This window comes from Bufo gargarizans, chromosome 2 (assembly GCF_014858855.1).
Source record: "Bufo gargarizans isolate SCDJY-AF-19 chromosome 2, ASM1485885v1, whole genome shotgun sequence".
Lineage (NCBI taxonomy): Eukaryota > Metazoa > Chordata > Amphibia > Anura > Bufonidae > Bufo > Bufo gargarizans.
Window position 1 is genome coordinate 495,322,788 of NC_058081.1, and position 18,227 is coordinate 495,341,014.

The 18,227-nt window shown below is 42.8% G+C and overlaps 1 protein-coding gene across 2 annotated transcripts in view; it reads right to left on the reverse strand.

Annotated features, from left to right (window-relative positions):
- Positions 1-4,107: 4,107 nt before the first annotated feature.
- Positions 4,108-18,227, reverse strand: part of SYN3 (synapsin III) — a 333,478-nt gene continuing 319,358 nt past the window's right edge. For both annotated transcript variants that reach the window (XM_044281210.1, XM_044281211.1), the window contains 4 exons: positions 11,678-11,812; positions 11,282-11,390; positions 6,928-7,225; positions 4,108-6,229 (listed from right to left, as the gene is read on the reverse strand). In XM_044281210.1, coding sequence (XP_044137145.1) covers positions 6,097-6,229; positions 6,928-7,225; positions 11,282-11,390; positions 11,678-11,812 — 675 coding nt within the window. In that variant the 3' untranslated portion in view covers positions 4,108-6,096. The remainder of the gene's footprint in view (positions 6,230-6,927; positions 7,226-11,281; positions 11,391-11,677; positions 11,813-18,227) is intronic.

Consider the following 18,227-nt stretch of genomic DNA (forward strand, 5'->3'; position numbering starts at 1 on the left):
TACCATCAGTCCTGTGTCATGCCAACAGTAAAGCATCCTGAGACCATTCATGTGTGGGTTTGCTTCTCATCCAAGGGAGTGGGCTCACTCACAATTTTGCCCAAAAACACAGCCATGAATAAAGAATGGTACCAAAACACCCTCCAACAGCAACTTCTTCCAACAACAGTTTGGTGAAGAACAATGCATTTTCCAGCACGATGGAGCACCGTGCCATAATGCAAAAGTGATAACTAAGTGGCTCGGGGACCAAAACGTTGACATTTTGGGTCCATGGCCTGGAAACTCCCCAGATCTTAATCCCATTGAGAACTTGGGGTCAATCAAGAGGCGGGTGGACAAACAAAAACCCACTAATTCTGACAAACTCCAAGAAGTGATTATGAAAGAATGGGTTGCTATCAGTCAGGAATTGGCCCAGAGGTTGATTGAGAGCATGCCCAGTCGAATTGCAGAGGTCCTGAAAAAGAAGGACCAACACTGCAAATACGGCATAAATGTCATGTAATTGTCGATAAAAGCCTTTGAAACGTATGAAGTGCGTGTAATTATATTTCACTACATCACAGAAACAACTGAAACAAAGATCTAAAAGCAGTTTAGCAGCAAACTTTGTGAAAACTAATATTTGTGTCATTTTCAAAACTTTTGGCCACGACTGTATATATGTACAGTACAGACAAAGTTTGGACACGCCTTCTCATTCAAAGAGTTTTCTTTATTTTCATGACTATGAAAACTGTAGATTCACACTGAAGGCATCAAAACTATGAATCAACACATGTGGAAATTTATACATAACAAAAAAGTGAAACAACTGAAAATATGTCGTATTCTAGGTTCTTCAAAGTAGCCACCTTTTGCTTTGATTACTGCTTTGCACACTCTTGGCAATCTCTTGATGAGCTTCAAGAGGTAGTCACCTGAAATGGTTTTCACTTCACAAGTGTGCCCTGTCAGGTTTATAAGTGGGATTTCTTGCCTTTTATAAATGGGGTTGGGACCATCAGTTGCATTGTGGAGAAGTCAGGTGGATACACAGCTGATAGTCCTACTGAATAGACTGTTAGCAGCTAAGTAAAGAAAAACGAGTGGCCATCATTACTTTAAGAAATGAAGGTCAGTCAGTCCGAAAAATTGGGAAAACTTTGAAAGTGTCCCCAAGTGCAGTCACAAAAACCATCAAGCGCTAGAAAGAAACTGGCTCACATGCGGACCGTCCCAGGAAAGGAAGACCAAGAGTCACCTCTGCTGCGGAGGATATGTTCATCCGAGTCACCAGCCTCAGAAATCGCAGGTTAGGCTACTTTCACACTAGCGTTCTGCTGTCCGCTCGTGAGCTCCGTTTGAAGGAGCTCACGAGCGGAGCAGAACGCTTCCGTTCAGCCCTGATGCAGTCTGAATGGATGCGGATCCGCTCAGACTGCATCAGTCTGGCGGCGTTCAGCCTCCGCACGGCCAGGCGGACAGCTGAACGCTGCTTGCAGCGTTCAGCTGTCCGCCAGGCCGTGCGGAGGCGTGCGGATCCGTCCAGACTTACAATGTAAGTCAATGGGAACGGATCCGCTTGAAGATGACACCATATGGCTCAATCTTCAAGCGGATCCGTCCCCCATTGACTTTACATTGAAAGTCTGAACGGATCCGCTCAGTCTACTTTCGCACTTAGAAATTTTTCTAAGTTATTAATGCAGACGGATCCGTACTGAACGGAGCCTCCATCTGCATTAATATGATCGGATCCGTTCAGAACGGATCCGATCAAACGCAAGTGTGAAAGTAGCCTTAACAGCAGCTCAGATTAGAGACCAGGTCAATGTCACACAGAGTTCTAGCAGCAGACACATCTCTAGAACAACTATTAAGAAGAGACTGTGTGAATCAGGCCTTTATGGTAGAATATCTGCTAGGAAACCACTGCTAAGGACAGGCAACAAGCAGAAGAGACTTGTTTGGGCTAAAGAACACAAGGAATGCACATTAGACCAGTAGAAATCTGTGCTTTGGTCTGATGAGTCCAAATTTGAGATCTTTGGTTCCAACCACCGTGTCTTTGTGCGACGCAGAAAAGGTGAACAGATGGACTCTACATGCCTGGTTCCCACCGTAAAGCACGGAGGAGGAGCTGTGATGGTGTGGGGGTGCTTTGCTGGTGACACTGTTGGGGATTTATTCAAAATTGAAGGCATACTGAACCAGCATGGCTACCACAGCATCTTGCAGCGGCATGCTATTCCATCCGGTTTGCGTTTTAGTTTGACCATCATTTATTTTTCAACAGGACAATGACCCCAAACACACCTCCAGGCTGTGTAAGGGCTATTTGACCATGAAGTGATGGGGTGCTGCGCCAGATGACCTGGCCTCCACAGTCACCGGACCTGAACCCAATCAAGATGGTTTGGGGTGAGCTGGACTGCAGAGTGAAGGCAAAGGGGCCAACAAGTGCTAAGCATCTATGGGAACTCCTTCAAGACTGTTGGAAGACCATTTCAGGTGACTACCTCTTGAAGCTCATCAAGAGAATGCCAAGAGTGTGCAAAGCAGTAATCAAAGCAAAAGGTGGCTACTTTGAAGAACCTAGAATATGACATATTTTCAGTTGTTTCACACTTTTTTGTTATGTATATAATTCCACATGTGTTAATTCATAGTTTTGATGCCTTCAGTGTGAATCTACAATTTTCATAGTCATGAAAATAAAGAAAACTCTTTTTGAATGAGAAGGTCTGTCTAAACTTTTGGTCTGTACTGTATACCGCCTTTGTTTGGGTGGTTTATCCCCAAGGTAAGTAAATAGTTAAAATATTAGTCGTTCATCCACATAGGTGAGTAGCCAGTAAACATTTGAATTGTTCATATCTCATCCGTGTGAAAGCTTCCATGTAAAAACTTGATCCAGTAATTAATATTTCATAATGTTCATCATGGAGAGCTTGTTTACTATTGAAATACCATTAATGTAGCCAACAGGTTATGCGGTATAGATGGTGAGTCTCTTAGTATATTACTCACTGTTAGGTCATCTGTTAGCTGGTCCTGGTGGCGTCCCACCCGGTAATCAGCTTCACTCACTCTGCTTGCTGGTAGCTTGAAATTTCGTACTCTTTGACCGTGTAGTCAATGCGCTGAAGTTGCTTCTCCCCATGGTGTACTACGTAGTTTTGGCCGTATAAGCCGTGCGCCGAGATCGGCGTCCCACATGTTGTAACTCACGTGAGTGAAGTTGATTACTAGGTGGGAGGCCACCAGGACCAGCTAACAACAGATCACCGAACAGTGAGTAATATACTAAGAGACTCTTTAGTGTTATTTAAATAGTAAACAAGCTCTCCATGATGAACATTATGAAATATTAATTACTGGATCAAGTTTGTACAAGTTTTTACATGGAAACTTTCACACGGATGAGGTTTTATTTTTTTTTTATTTTTTTCATTTTTAATTATCCTTATATACATTTCCTGAAATTATTTTTGTTTTGGGGTTTCAGCTGACTTTTTTAACTTATATATTTGAATAAATGTGGATTTTATTAATGACTTTTATTAATTGCTTAAATGATATATGTTGGACCAGATGCTGAGTGCCTGCTACTGTTTTCTATAGGATACAAACCTTTGGAATCATTAGTGACTGGGTGAGTCACATCAGTCAGAGCAACAATTCCCCGACAGTAGGAAAGGAGAGCCGCTATAAAGATATATATACATCTCAGGGACATCCAGAACGAGCCCCCCAAAGTGAAGGAGAGAACTTAGTGCAAGTGTGGCCTCGCTTCATGGCAGTCCCATAGTGGTGAATGGAGAGGTGGCCGTGCACGCAAGGGGTGCTCTTCATTCACTTCTATTAGACTCCTGAAAATAGATGACACTCGCCTATTTTCGGAACTCCCATAGCAATGCCGCACTCAGGAGAGAGGTGTGTCTCCCACCTCTAGGAACCCGCTCCTACCTGACATTGGTGGATATGCCACCAGTATATGAGATGGGTATAACCCTTCCATGCTCTTTGTGTAGACAAAAACTTGAGGCATTTCTTTTTTTTTTACCTTTTTTTATTCTGTCAATAAATAAACACAAATACACAGAACATAAAGCAGGAAGATCCTGGAGTAAAACGGAGGACTTCAAGGCCACATCTTCTCTAACCCTCCCCTCTTATCAGCCAAAAATCTTCTCATTGTTCCTATATCAGTCACATTCTGGCTCTGCTTTATCTTAAAGGGGTTCTCTGGGAGTGGAGCAACTTGCTTTCTTCCAGAAATTGCAACACACCTTTTCATGAGTTGTATGATGGCTTAAAATGAATAGAGCTGAGCTGCAATACTGCACACAACCTGTGAACAGATGTGTTGCACTGATTCTGGAATTAAGCAGCCATGGTTTTCTAATCCTGGACAATCCCTTTAACTCAGAAACAAACCTCTCCTTCCTAAAACTACACTGTGGAGAACGAGTCAAATAAATGTAAATTTCCCTGGTGGATATTCTCTATTCTAGTAGATAATAGCCTATAACCCTTCCTTGGTGCAGTCCACCAAATCCCAGTAAGAATATATGTATTGCTGCGGGGTTTTGTTATTTGCATGTTGATCACCCATGTGGTCTTCAAGCCGAGATGTTGAAAGCATGAAATCTCTCTGTGGACAGTAGGTAACAACTCACACAGTATATGGCTCTGTTCTTGGTCTCCAAAGGATGGGAAGCATCGACGATGTAACTGAGAAATTCCATATTGTGTAAAGTTCATACTCTAAGACTTTATTTATATTTGTATAATCTGGGCCAAACCATCAATCTGATCTTGCAATACTCCATGGATTGTTAAATTAAGGCAGGAGTCTAGGGTACAGTAATGGGGTCAGATTTGCTCCCAATTCATTACTGTACCTCAAGATCCAAACTGCACAGTCCACACTCGTCTCACAAGTTGTATTGTTACCAAAACCCATGTAACCTGTGGGTGCATTACCGAGACACGACTAGTCTCACAGCTTATTTAGAGGGTGCATTATCAACTTTGGGTCTCTAATCTGCCTAAAAAAAAGGTTATTTTGCATGGAAGTGGACCAGAATTGTACCCATTCAGCGAGAATTATTTTCTGTTGATAGGAAGACATGTTTTATGGAACTAGAGGGAGCACTAAAAAAACACCCATTGCATCTATACACACTTCTTATATTGCTGGGGTAGGAAGACTTGAGAAGTCACGTTGACTGGAATGGCTTCTAGTTTTTGCATAAGTTATTACGGTTACTCGGGGTTTGAAGGACTTGCTGGGTGACTGATGAGGATACAGCAGGGGGCAGGTTGGTGGTGGTGTCATGAATTTCAATGGCTTTAACTGCACCTTGCAGCATCATTTGATATGCCTGATCTCAGACAATGGCAGCATAGGCAGGATCTATTTTCAAGCATTGGTATGAGAGAATGAGGCAAATCGCTAGACAACTAACAATATTTGGACTCCACAGAGATACAGGAGAGTAGAGAAGTTCAATAAGAAGACTTTCTGGTCTTCACTGTGGTAAGGGTCTATGGTGAGATGGCTGAAGATGTTGTAAGACTATGCTAAGATGTGCTAAGAAGTTGGGCTTCATGTTTTAGATTGCCTTATATATCCGGAAACTCTGTACTCAAGGTTAGGCTAAATGCCAGTCTCTCCAGAATATTTCATGTTTTGGGTTCCTGAGGATGAGGGTTGAGCACCACGGGTACAAGATATCAGAACACATATTCATGCTTGGTAAACTATATAGATGCAAGACACCACTGGAGAGATAAGATAAGAAAGCTGAAGATGACTTTCACCAGGTGAAGGGATCCTTTCTATGTTTCAGGCTGTGATTCCAACTAATTACAAACATTCATGAAGCTGAGGAACTATTGGGGGTTTCCAAGGAAGATGTCCAATTTTGAGATATAGTTGCTGTTAAAGGGAAGGTTCAGATGTTCTCATGGTTCTTTTAGGATAAGAATAGATGTGTCAGAATGATCCAGCACAATAAGGTGTCATAATGGGCATCAGCTTTTCATGTTGTTTGTTTAGGTGGCTGTACGAAGAGCAGTGCTCAACACAATGATATGAGCTGATTAGTCGGAGAACAGACTTGCAAATGATTTTCTCAGGTTGCGAATAGTTTCTGCTTTCGCTTCATCCTCATTCCCGGAGCTTCGTTGGGATGGATCCGAGATATTAAAATTGTTGGTTAGTGACTGCGATTTACTGGAAAATAAATATATAAAAACAGAGCAATTAAACTACAATAATACTGCCCTCTACGTTCAATTATATACCTACTATAATACTGGGCCAATTGTACAAGCCTATAACTAATATAATACGCTCCCTATGTACTAGAATATAACTACAATAATACTGGCCACTATGTACAACAATATAACTTCTATAATGCTGCTCTCTATGTACAATTATATACCTACTATAATACTGAGTCAATTGTACAAGTAATACGCTCCCTATGTACAAGAATTTAACTATAATAATACTGGCCACTATGTACAACAATATAACTTCTATAATGCTGCTCTCTATGTACAATTATATACCTACTATAATACTGAGTCAATTGTACAAGTAATACGCTCCCTATGTACAAGAATTTAACTATAATAATACTGGCCACTATGTACAAGAAGATAACTACTACAATACAGGCACGTATGTACAAGAATATAATTACTATAATACTGCCTCCTATGTATAATATAACTACTATAATACTGATCCCAATGTACAAGAATATAACTACTATAATACTGCCATCTATGTATAAGAATATAACTACTGTAATACTGCCCCATGCAAGAATATGGATCTGGATGGGTAATACACATATCTGGCTTAAATTGCTCCTGTCGGCAGTAGAACCTCAACAGATCTACTTGGCGCACAATACTCACTTGAGGTGTGGGTGAGGCGATGGCTGAGTCTTTGCTGTTGATCCAAGAGGTGCCTGTTGGTTCTCTGCCTGCCCTTGTCCTGCAGGTCTAGTCTGTTGGGGGGAAGGAGAAGCCGATTTACTGGGTGCCTGGCCGGGAGGAGTTCCACTTGCAGGTCTTGGGAGCTGGGGAGAATTCGGAGACCTCTGAGGCTGTGGTGAGCTAGGCTGGGAGGGCTGCTGTCCCTGTGGAGAAAGCCTCTGCTGTTGAGGGCCTGCCGTCCTGGGAGGGCCTGCACCTTGTGCTGGACGGACTCCACCTTTACAGAAAAAGGTGAACTGTAATAAATGCGGTTAAGTCATGCCCACGCGACACATTGAATGGGTTTGCGGCTTAATATCTCGTTTTGATTTCATTGAGGCTGCTTTCAGACAATCGTATTGAAATCCGTCAGTATTCTGGCTCAGGATCCTGATGATATACCATCAGTATTGCCATCAGGATTTCATCAAGATTTACATGCGGATTTCTTCCTTCCTTCATTATTTATGCACTGCACAGACTGTAATGTGCGTATTTGGAAACAAATCCGCACAAAACTCAGACATTCTGTGGATTTCAAATACTGACGGAAATTATACGCCTATGTGAATAGCTCCATTCATTAACACTAGCAGCGGATTATGGTAGATTAAATCCGGACTATATACGCATTGCAAATACGCTCGCCTGAAAGCGGCCTGAATGACTATGTTAATGTTTTGTGTCCAGAGGCTGAACATCAATCGTGTCTCCATATAAAGGCTATAAACCTGCACAGGCCTAATATCCCAGCTATGAATTAATTGCAACTGTATCCAGTATAGACAATCCTCTGCTCTGATACATTGTAACAAACTATCAGGACCGGAGAGAACTTTTTGCTGTTGACCTTTTAACTCACAGAAGATTGTCTTCATTGGATACAATTGTAGCAAACCTTCAGCCGTGAGAAAAAGTAGGTCTGTATTGGTTTCGAGCTTCTATATGTGAACAGGTAGCAAGCAGAGATGTATGTACGTGCCAGGGCTGTACTGTGCAATAGCCTGTAGAGTAGAAAATGGAATTTCTAATGCTTGGCGTTATGTGATGTGGATTAGTCCACCCGGGTGCTCCATAGCACTAGATGTCCTACAAAAGTCACACCAGCAACAAACTATAGAGGATTGTCACTTTCGTGGTGGCATTCTGTGTGCCATTACTGGGCTTCAGATTGCACAAAACATGTCTGTTTGTGCATTACTAAGTATGGCCAGCAGGTGTCACCAGTGTACCAGAAAAAAAATCTGTGGCTTCCCATTGAAGTTGGAAATCTGACATTGTGAAGACAGCATGGATTGTTAAAGAGGACCTCTCCTGACATGTCAGTTTTAGTACCTACTTGCATTCTCCATGTAATAGCAATTCTAGAGCATCTTTTCATATAGCCCTCATGTTTTGCCATTCCTCTATTTTTCCTCCTTGAAGTTTGTGTGGTCTGCCAGCAGCCTGCAAAATCCAACTGGGTGCTACCAGTTGAGGGGAGGGAGGGGAGGGGAGGGGAGGGGGGGGGGGGGGGAGGGAGGGGAGGGGAGGGGAGGGGAGGGGGGGGGGGGGGGGGGGGGGGAACAGCCTGATACTTCCTGCATTGATTGGATGGTGTCAGACTGTGAAGGGACACACCCTAACTGGTAACTCCCATTTAGACCTTTAGGCTAGGGCTACAAGACGACATGTGTCAAGCGACAATTAGTTTAATGATATTCTATGGCAGGCAACCTCAAACTGCGGCCCACCAGCTGTTGCAAAACTACAACTCCCAGCATGCCCGAACAGCCAACAGGTATCAGCTTACAACAGGGCATTGTGGGAGTTGTAGTTTTACAACAGCTGGAGGGCCGCAGTTTGAAGATGCCTGTTCTATGGTGTCGCACTGCGACATGCGAGTTACTGCGACACAACAGTAGCGAAAAATCCATCCAAGTCGCAGCATGTCACATTGCGACAACATAGACTTATAAAAATTGTCGCACGACATCAATGCCACGTGACACATATTGTGGTGTAGCCCTAGCCTTATTGCAGACTGCTGGCAATTCATTTATACATTTTGGCACAACATATTTATATGAAAAGATGCTTCAGACTTGTTAGTACATGGGGAATGCATGTAGTTACTAAAACAGACATGTCAGAGGAAGTCCTCTTTAATCTGTGTTGTGGGGAAACATTATTGGCACAGAAAGCACACGGATAATCTCAACAGTTTAGGGGAGCCACAAAGGTCTTCAGCAAACCCACTTGTGGGCAAATAACATGCTGAATTGCTTCAGGATCTGGATTTCTGCTTGCAGATTTTAAGCCAGAAAACTAGAAATTAGTGGAATCGGAGAAAGAGGCATTTTTTTTTTTACTTGTCACAGGGTCCCGTGATGCGTGAGGGACATGTGACCTGCCTAAAACCAGCTGTTGACATGTGGAGACCTGAGATCTACAGTGGTGGCAGAGGAGCAAAGGAGCAGGAACCCAGCAACACGAATCGGGCACAGAGGATTCCCTCTGCAGGTTCAGCCATGCTGAATGGATCAGCCCGAAAAGCCTTGGGGGGGGATACAACACCGTTAAAGGGGTTGTCTGTGTCTGCAGCCTGGTGCAGAGGATGGAGCCACAACGCTGGATTGGAGGGGGCTCCAGAAGGTGAGATTATTTTTTTTAACTTTCTTCCTGCAGTGTTTCCCACAAAAATTGGAACTTGGACAGCCTCTTTTAAAGGGGTTTTCCGAAATTCTGATACTGATGACCTGTCCTCAGGATAGGTCATCAGTATCTGATCAGTGGGGGGCCGACACCCTGGATCCCCACTGATCAGCTGTTTGAGCAGGCAGTGGCGCTCCTGTGAGCACCGTGGCCTCCTCGTAGCTTACCAAGCACAGCGCCGTACATTGTATAGTGGCTGTGCTTGGTATCGCAGCTCAGCCCCATTCCTAGGCCAATGTCACTGATGAACGTGTGGTCACTCGGTCTAGGAAATGCAGAGAGAAGGCTGCGATGCTACTGCAAGACCCACTGCCTTATCAAACAGCTGATCGGCAGCGGGTCCAGCTGTCGGGCCCCCACCGATCAGATACTGATGACCTATTGTGAGGATACAAACGCAAAAACACAAAATGCAATCGCACACTGCAACCAGCACTCTGCCCTGCCTTTATGCTGGATGTTGAATAAGGCATTGGTGTACATTTTGGCCAAAGCGTAATAAGCCACTCACCACGTCAAGGTCGCCTTCATGAGTGGTCCCTAACACTAGTTCCTACCTTTTATGGCCCATGACAGCCACACAAAGTCCAGGGAGCGCAGGTACAGCATGCACGCCAAGCACACTCTGCCTTTAACCCCGTCCGGTGCCATTACAGCTTTCATCGGATCCAGGGATGCAAGTACCAACATGCATGCTGAGCCCACTATATACTTCTCCTGGACCCTAATGGCTACTGGTAGGTGCTATATAAGCAGACTCAGTTTTATACTGACTTTAAAACCAGCCTCCAGGGCAAACTAACTGGTCAGGTGTGCATGACTGCTTGGAGATCGCCACGCCTCCAATATATACTACAAAGAAGAAATATGGGGGATTCAGCCCGCACAACCCCTAGCAGGTGCAGATTGCTATGGCGAAATACAGATACAAACGCAAAAACACAAAATGCAATCGCACTCTGCAACCAGCACTCTGCCCTGCCTTTATGCTGGATGTTGAATAAGGCATTGGTGTACATTTTGGCCAAAGTGTAATAAGCCACTCACCACGTCAAGGTCGCCTTAATGAGTGGTCCCTAACACTAGTTCCTACCTTTTATGGCCCATGACGTGGGCTCAGCATGCATGTTGGTACTTGCATCCCTGGATCCGATGAAAGCTGTAATTGCACCGGACGGGGATAAAAGCAGAGTGTGCCTGGCGTGCTTGCTGTACCTGCGCTCCCTGGACTTTGTGTGGCTGTCATGGCCCATAAAAGATAGGAACTAGTGTTAGGGACCACTCATTAAGGCGACCTTGACGTGGTGAGTGGCTTATTACGCTTTGGCCAAAATGTACACCAATGCCTTATTCAACATCCGGCATAAAGGCAGGGCAGAGTGCTGGTTGCAGTGTGCGATTGCATTTTGTGTTTTTGCGTTTGTATCTGTATTTCGCCATAGCAATCTGCACCTGCTAGGGGTTGTGCGGGCTGAATCCCCCATATTTTTTCTATTGTGAGGATAGGTCATCAGTATCAAAATTTCGGAAAACCGCTTTAATACGTTCAGGATTTTGATGTTCAAAATCCTGTATGACTGAACATATCCTTAAAGTTTACCTTGTGGGGAAGGCCTTGATTGAGCTGAAGTCGGAGTACCCCCCACGCCTGGTGGACCCGGCTGGGGCTGCATCTGTGGTTTGACTGCCTGCGGCTGCACCTGTTGTGGCTAGAAGAGAATAAATGGTGTTTCTCATGGTCACTGGTCCTAGGCTGAGATATGATCACTTGAAATTACAGGCCAAAGCCAGAGGCTGCACTACTGATACTTCTCCTTCTGATTTCTGTGAGCTGCAGAGTTATCCAGGTTCCCCCATGAATCTGAATCACCAAACACATCAAAATCTACAGAACATCCTGCCTGTTTTCAATAACCCATGGAAGTTATGTGTGGACATTGAAGTGGATGGTGATTTGGGTCTCTGTGACACTGTCTGAACTATTTCCAGAATATACCTGGTTTCTCGGAACTGGGGCTGTTGGGGATTTCATATGGACGTGCTGCGTCATTTTAGCCACCACAAGATCCGCCACAAGTTGGCGATCTTCCTCCACGTGTTCTCCGATCAGTGGCATGGAGCTGTCCATTACCTGGAGAGCAGAAGATGGACATTGATTACTAAAGAAAAGTTACAACTTTAACCAACTGGGAGTGAAAACTGTCACATGGCTAGTTCTATAGACCATCTTAGTTTGCCTATTCCCAAAATATGATGAGCGTGGAAACTGTCAGCAAGTTGCTGGTGACAGATCTGCTGCTCGTAGAACTTGTTGAGTTCACAATCGCATCATGCTGGCAATAGGCTGTAAGTCTGACTGGCAAAGCAACGCTAATACCTCCGGCAGCCCCACTAATTAATTAAAGGGGTTGGCTACCATATGCATAAAAAATAAAAGAAAAGGGTCCCAGATGATAACTAAAGCCACAAGGTATTTGTATCATGAGAGATATACTGTGTACATATAATTTTTTGAATGTGTTCAGCATATCATGCTCCCATAGATGACAGGCTGTGTGGGTGGGGCAGCTTCAAAATGAAAGTAAAAATCCCAGCATGCATCACAGCAAGCATCTTCAGAGGAGTTGATGTTCTAATTGGTACAATTTTTGAGTACAGACGATTTTTGGATCATTCAATATTACTCTTTATGGGTCAAGATGACCCAAAAAATTGGTCGTTTTGACACAGTTTTTATTTTATTGTTTTGACGCCATTCATCTGGGGGCCTAGACCATGTGATATTTTTATAGAGCAGGTCGTTACAAATGCAGCAATACCTAATATGTCTACTTTAAAAAAAAAAAAGTTTTACACAATGAAAGCATTTTTGAAAAAAATGTCATGTTTTAGTGCATCCTTTTTCTGAAAGACAATTTTTTTTTTGGGGGGGGCAATTGTCTTATGTAGGGGCTCATTTTTTGGCAGGATGAGATGATGGTTTTATTGGTACTATTTTGGGGTACATATGACTTTTTGATGGCTTTATATTACGCTTTTTTTTATTAGACAAGGTAACCAAAAATGCAGTATATATATATATATATATATATATATAATATTATATTTTTATTTTTTTTTTTTTTTCTTACAGTGTTCATCTGACAGGTTAGATCATATGCTATTTTTATAGAGCAGGTTGTTACGGACACGATGATATCAAATATGTCTACTTTCTATGTTTCAGTTTTACATAATAAAGCATTTTTGAAAAAATCATGTTTTTGTGTCATTTTCTGAAAGATATTTTTTCTATTTTTATGACGATCGTCTTGTGCAGGGGCTCATTTTTTGCGGTAAGCGTTGACATTTTCATTGGTCCCAATTTTGGGTACATCATATTTTTTGATCATTCAATATTACACTTTATTGGGCAAATAGACCAATAAAATTGGCTGTTTTGGCACACTTAATTTTATTTACGGTATTTACCTTTTGGGGGAAGAGTGTGTGATATTTTTAAAGAGCAAGTCGATACGGACTCATTTTTTGGATGATTGTCTCTTGTGGGGGGGTCATTTTCTTTTGGATGAGGTGACGGTTTGATTGGTACTATTTTGGGGTACATACGACTTTTTTTAATCACTTTTAATACCTTTTTTGGTAAGTGAGGTGGGAAACATTTTAATTCCATCATAGTTTTTCCTTTTTTTTTTTTTTTATGGCGTTCACCGTGCGAGGAAAGTAACGTGATCCTTTTATAGATCAGGTCATTATGGCATTACGGACGTGATGATACCAAACGTGTAGTTACAATAAATGCATGGACGAGCTTTCTCTAAAGGTCCTCCATGTTGTGTGCAGCCATGGACGAACTGGCTGCATGCAGAGCGGGGCTCAGGAGACGTGGCTTATTATAAAAAGATTAGCAGACAGATTTTTTAAATAAAGTATATTTGGAAACTCATTTTTACCCTGTCTCTTTACAATGTTGTGTAAAGTACTTATATAGTGGCCAGCCCCTTTAACTCATGAACATCCATGCAGGTATTAAATAGCTAGCTGATTATCAGACAGTTTAGATGCAGATTTATTAATAAGCATGTATGATATATTAATTATGTACTCAGATGTTAATATGCCTAGCTGGCTGTCCTAGATATTCACACAACCCATAATTAGGATGGAAGCAAAATACATTACTAGCAGCTACCCTGCTTGTTGATGTCTTACAAACAGAGGAGTACACAGATTTCATAGGGCCCCATGGCAAAACTTAGTAGGGGCCCCCCCTGCCCCCACTTAGTTTCGCAGTACACAACACATGTTTCAGTCACTGCCAGAAAATGCATAATGCAAAGTGCAACGCTCTACTGAATTTTTTTTTATAAGCAAAGAAAAGTTTTATAAAAAAGTCATACTTGGCCACAACCACTTTAGGTGCTTCATAAATATGGTGCTCATTCTGACCACCATATTTCTCAATGTATTCACGCCAGACAATAAATACATTGATAAATCTCCTGCTTCCCTTCTATTACAAACCTGGCTGCCTGCAGCCACCACTAGAGGGAGCTCCGTGCATAAGAATTTATGCAGTTACAATGGACTGAAAAGGAAACTGCAATCCTCTGCGCATGCAAAATGCAAGTGTTTTTACATCAGAAAGAGTTCAATGCTAGCCCCCGCCCCATGATTCTGTAGCAGTGATATGGTCCGACTCCATTGACGGTATGCCACAGATTATGAAGTGAAACAGAGAAATAATAAAAAAAAATAATGAAGACAGATGTATGAATTGGAGCTATGTAGTCTGTATTTTGGCAGGTTCCTTTCAACATTACATGATACTATTAGTACTGGTATTGTCCTCTTCACAGGAATGATGATGAGCTGCAATACCAGACATGGTCAAATTGAGACAGGTGGCACTGTTTCTCGGGGGGGGGGGGGGAATCTTTTATTAGAATTCTGTACAGTCCCTTCAATTACTTTTCAGTAATAATAATCTACACAGGAATGAGGAAAGGTCGGAGGTGACAATGTATGCGGATGGCTCATTAACTGTACATGACAGTGACATCGTGACCCATAATCTGCCAGAGCATCTGGTGCAGTCATCAGCATTCCCCATGAAGAGCGTCATACAGTGACCAAAAATAGTGACCCTCTCCCATGTCCTCAGGTGACACGAGTTAAAGGAAAAGGATCACAGAATTCCAGTCCCCCCACTTAATATCTGGTGTTTGTCTTGGTGTGATCTCACTATGATGCAGCGTGAAGTGGTGTAAGGAGGAGAAATGCCTAATAAGTTGCTCAGTGAATTTGGGGCGACCACAGAACTAACTCAAACCAGCCAGTATTATTTAGAAAAGCTCGATGGTATTATTATGTGAGAACCATATGGCAGGATTATGTGGGCTGTTTAAGGGAGTATTATTTGGCCACTATATGGCAGTATTATGTGGTATATTTAACCACTTCAGCCCCGCTAGGTGAAACCCCCTTCATGACCAGGCCACTTTTTACACTTCGGCACTACACTCCTTTCACCGTTTATCGCTCGGTCATGCAACTTACCACCCAAATGAATTTTACCTCCTTTTCTTCTCACTAATGGAGCTTTCATTTGGTGGTATTTTATTGCTGCTGACATTTTTACTTTTTTTGTTATTAATCAAAATGTAACGATTTTTTTGCAAAAAAATGACATTTTTCACTTTCAGCTGTGAAATTTTGCAAAAAAAACGACATCCATATATAAATTTTTCGCTAAATTTATAGTTCTACATGTCTTTGATAAAAAAAAAATGTTTGGGCAAAAAAAAAATGGTTTGGGTAAAAGTTATAGCATTTACAAACTATGGTACAAAAATGTGAATTTCCGCTTTTTGAAACGGCTCTGATTTTCTGAGCACCTGTCATGTTTCCTGAGGTTCTACAATGCCCAGACAGTAGAAAACCCCCACAAATGACCCCATTTCGGAAAGTAGACACCCTAAGGTATTCGCTGATGGGCATAGTGAGTTCATAGAACTTTTTATTTTTTGTCACAAGTTAGCGGAAAATGATGATGTTTTTTGTTTTTTTTTTCTTACAAAGTCTCATATTCCACTAACTTGCGACAAAAAATAAAAAATTCTAGGAACTCACCATGCCCCTCACAGAATACCTTGGGGTGTCTTCTTTCCAAAATGGGGTCACTTGTGGGGTAGTTATACTGCCCTGGCAATTTAGGGGCCCATATGTGTGAGAAGTACTTTGCAATCAAAATGTGTAAAAAATGGCCTGCAAAATCCGAAAGGTGCACTTTGGAATATGTGCCCCTTTGCCCACCTTGGCATCAAAAAAGTGTCACACATCTGGTATCGCCGTACTCAGGAGAAGTTGGGGAATGTGTTTTGGGGTGCCATTTTACATATACCCATGCTGGGTGAGAGAAATATGTTGGCAAAAGACAACTTTTCCCATTTTTTTATACAAAGTTGGCATTTGACCAAGATATTTATCTCACCCAGCATGGGTATATGTAAAATGACACCCCAAAACACATTCCCCAACTTCTTCTGAGTACGGCGATACCAGATGTGTCACACTTTTTTGCAGCCTAGATGCGCAAAGGGGCCCAAATTCCTTTTAGGAGGGCATTTTTAGACATTTGGATCCCAGACTTCTTCTCACGCTTTAGGGCCCCTAAAAAGCCAGGGCAGTATAAATACCCCACATGTGACCCCACTTTGGAAAGAAGACACCCCAAGGTATCCAATGAGGGGCCTGGCAAGTTCATAGAATTTTTTTTTTTTTTTGCATAAGTTAGCGGAAATTGATTTTTTTTTGTTTTTTCTCACAAAGTCTCACTTTCCGCTAACTTTGGACAAAAATGTAAATCTTTCATGGACTCAATATGCCCCTCAGCAAATACCTTGGGGTGTCTTCTTTCCAAAATGGGGTCAGTTGTGGGGTGTTTGTACTGCCCTGGCATTTGAGGGTCTCCGCAATCATTACATGTATGGCCAGCATTAGGAGTTTCTGCTATTCTCCTTATATTGAGCATACAGGTAATGAGATTTTTTTTTCCGTTCAGCCTCTGGGCTGAAAGAAAAAAATGAACGGCACAGATTTCTTCATTCGCATCGATCAATGTGGATGAAAAAATCTCTGCCAAAAAAAAAAAATGGAGGGGAAAGGCGTCTGCCAGGACATAGGAGCTCCGCCCTACATCCATACCCACTTAGCTCGTATGCCCTGGCAAACCAGATTTCTCCATTCGCATCAATCGATGTGGATGAATAAATCATTGCCGGGATTTTTTTTTTTTTATATATATATATATATATATATATACACAAAGTGTTTGCCAAAGCATAGGAACGCCGCCTCCTCCTCAGCTCGTATGCCTCGGCAAACGTATCTGTCACTGCAGAGGAGAAAATCCCGTCTTGCAGCGCCGCATACACCGACTTGCGTGTAATCTGACAGCAGCGCAATGCTTCTGTCAGAATGCACATCGGTGCTGCAGCTAGTAGATCGGTTGGTCCACCTGGAAGGTAAAAAAACAAAAAAAAAAAAAAAAGAAAAAACCAGGCCACAACGCAATAATTTTATTAACTTTGGAACAGAACATGTAACTTTAACTTTTGGAACTAAACATTAACCTGTTTGCTTACCTGTTTTTTTTTTGTTTTGTTTTTTGTTTTTTTACCTTTATAGAACAAACCTCTCCTTCCCCATGGGTCAATGTGCAAAGCGCAAATCGCCCAAAGATGTGGCGAAGTGCGTTATGCACTTTGTCCCATGTGAAAGGAGACGTTTGCAGCAGCAGTGAGTGAATGGGCCCTAATAGCCCTGTGTGCCTGTCCTGGTGAGATGATCCCTATGCTAATAGTGTACCTGTGAGTGGTACTTCCGGAAACACTCTCCAAAGCATAGGGCAGGGTGGTCCGGACAGTCAGGACAGAAATAGCGGGTGTCACGCCTTATTCCACTCCTGCTACAGACACGACATCTTTTTCGGGGTGACTGTTGGGTTGAGGTACCAGGAACGACATTGGGGAAATGTCGCTCGTGTAGACGGCTAACTACACTGGTGGTTGGGGCCACGGAACCTCCTGGATACAGGAGGTTCTCGATGATCTCTTCCTGAAATTTGAGGAAGGATCCAGTTCTCCCAGCCTTACTGTAGAGAACAAAACTATTGTACAGAGCCAATTGAATTAAATATACAGACACCTTCTTATACCAGCGTCTGGTGCGTCGGGAAACTAAATACGGAGACAACATCTGGTCATTGAAGTCGACCCCTCCCATGTGGAGGTTATAGTCGTGGACTGAGAGGGGCTTTTCAATGACACGGGTTGCTCGCTCAATTTGTATTGTCGTGTCTGCGTGAATGGAGGAGAGCATGTAAACGTCACGCTTGTCTCTCCATTTCACCGCGAGCAGTTCTTCGTTACACAGTGCGGCCCTCTGCCCCCTTGCAAGACGGGTGGTAACGAGCCGTTGGGGGAAGCCCGCGCGACTAGTTCGCGCGGTACCACAGGCGCCAATCCGTTCTAGAAACAAATGCC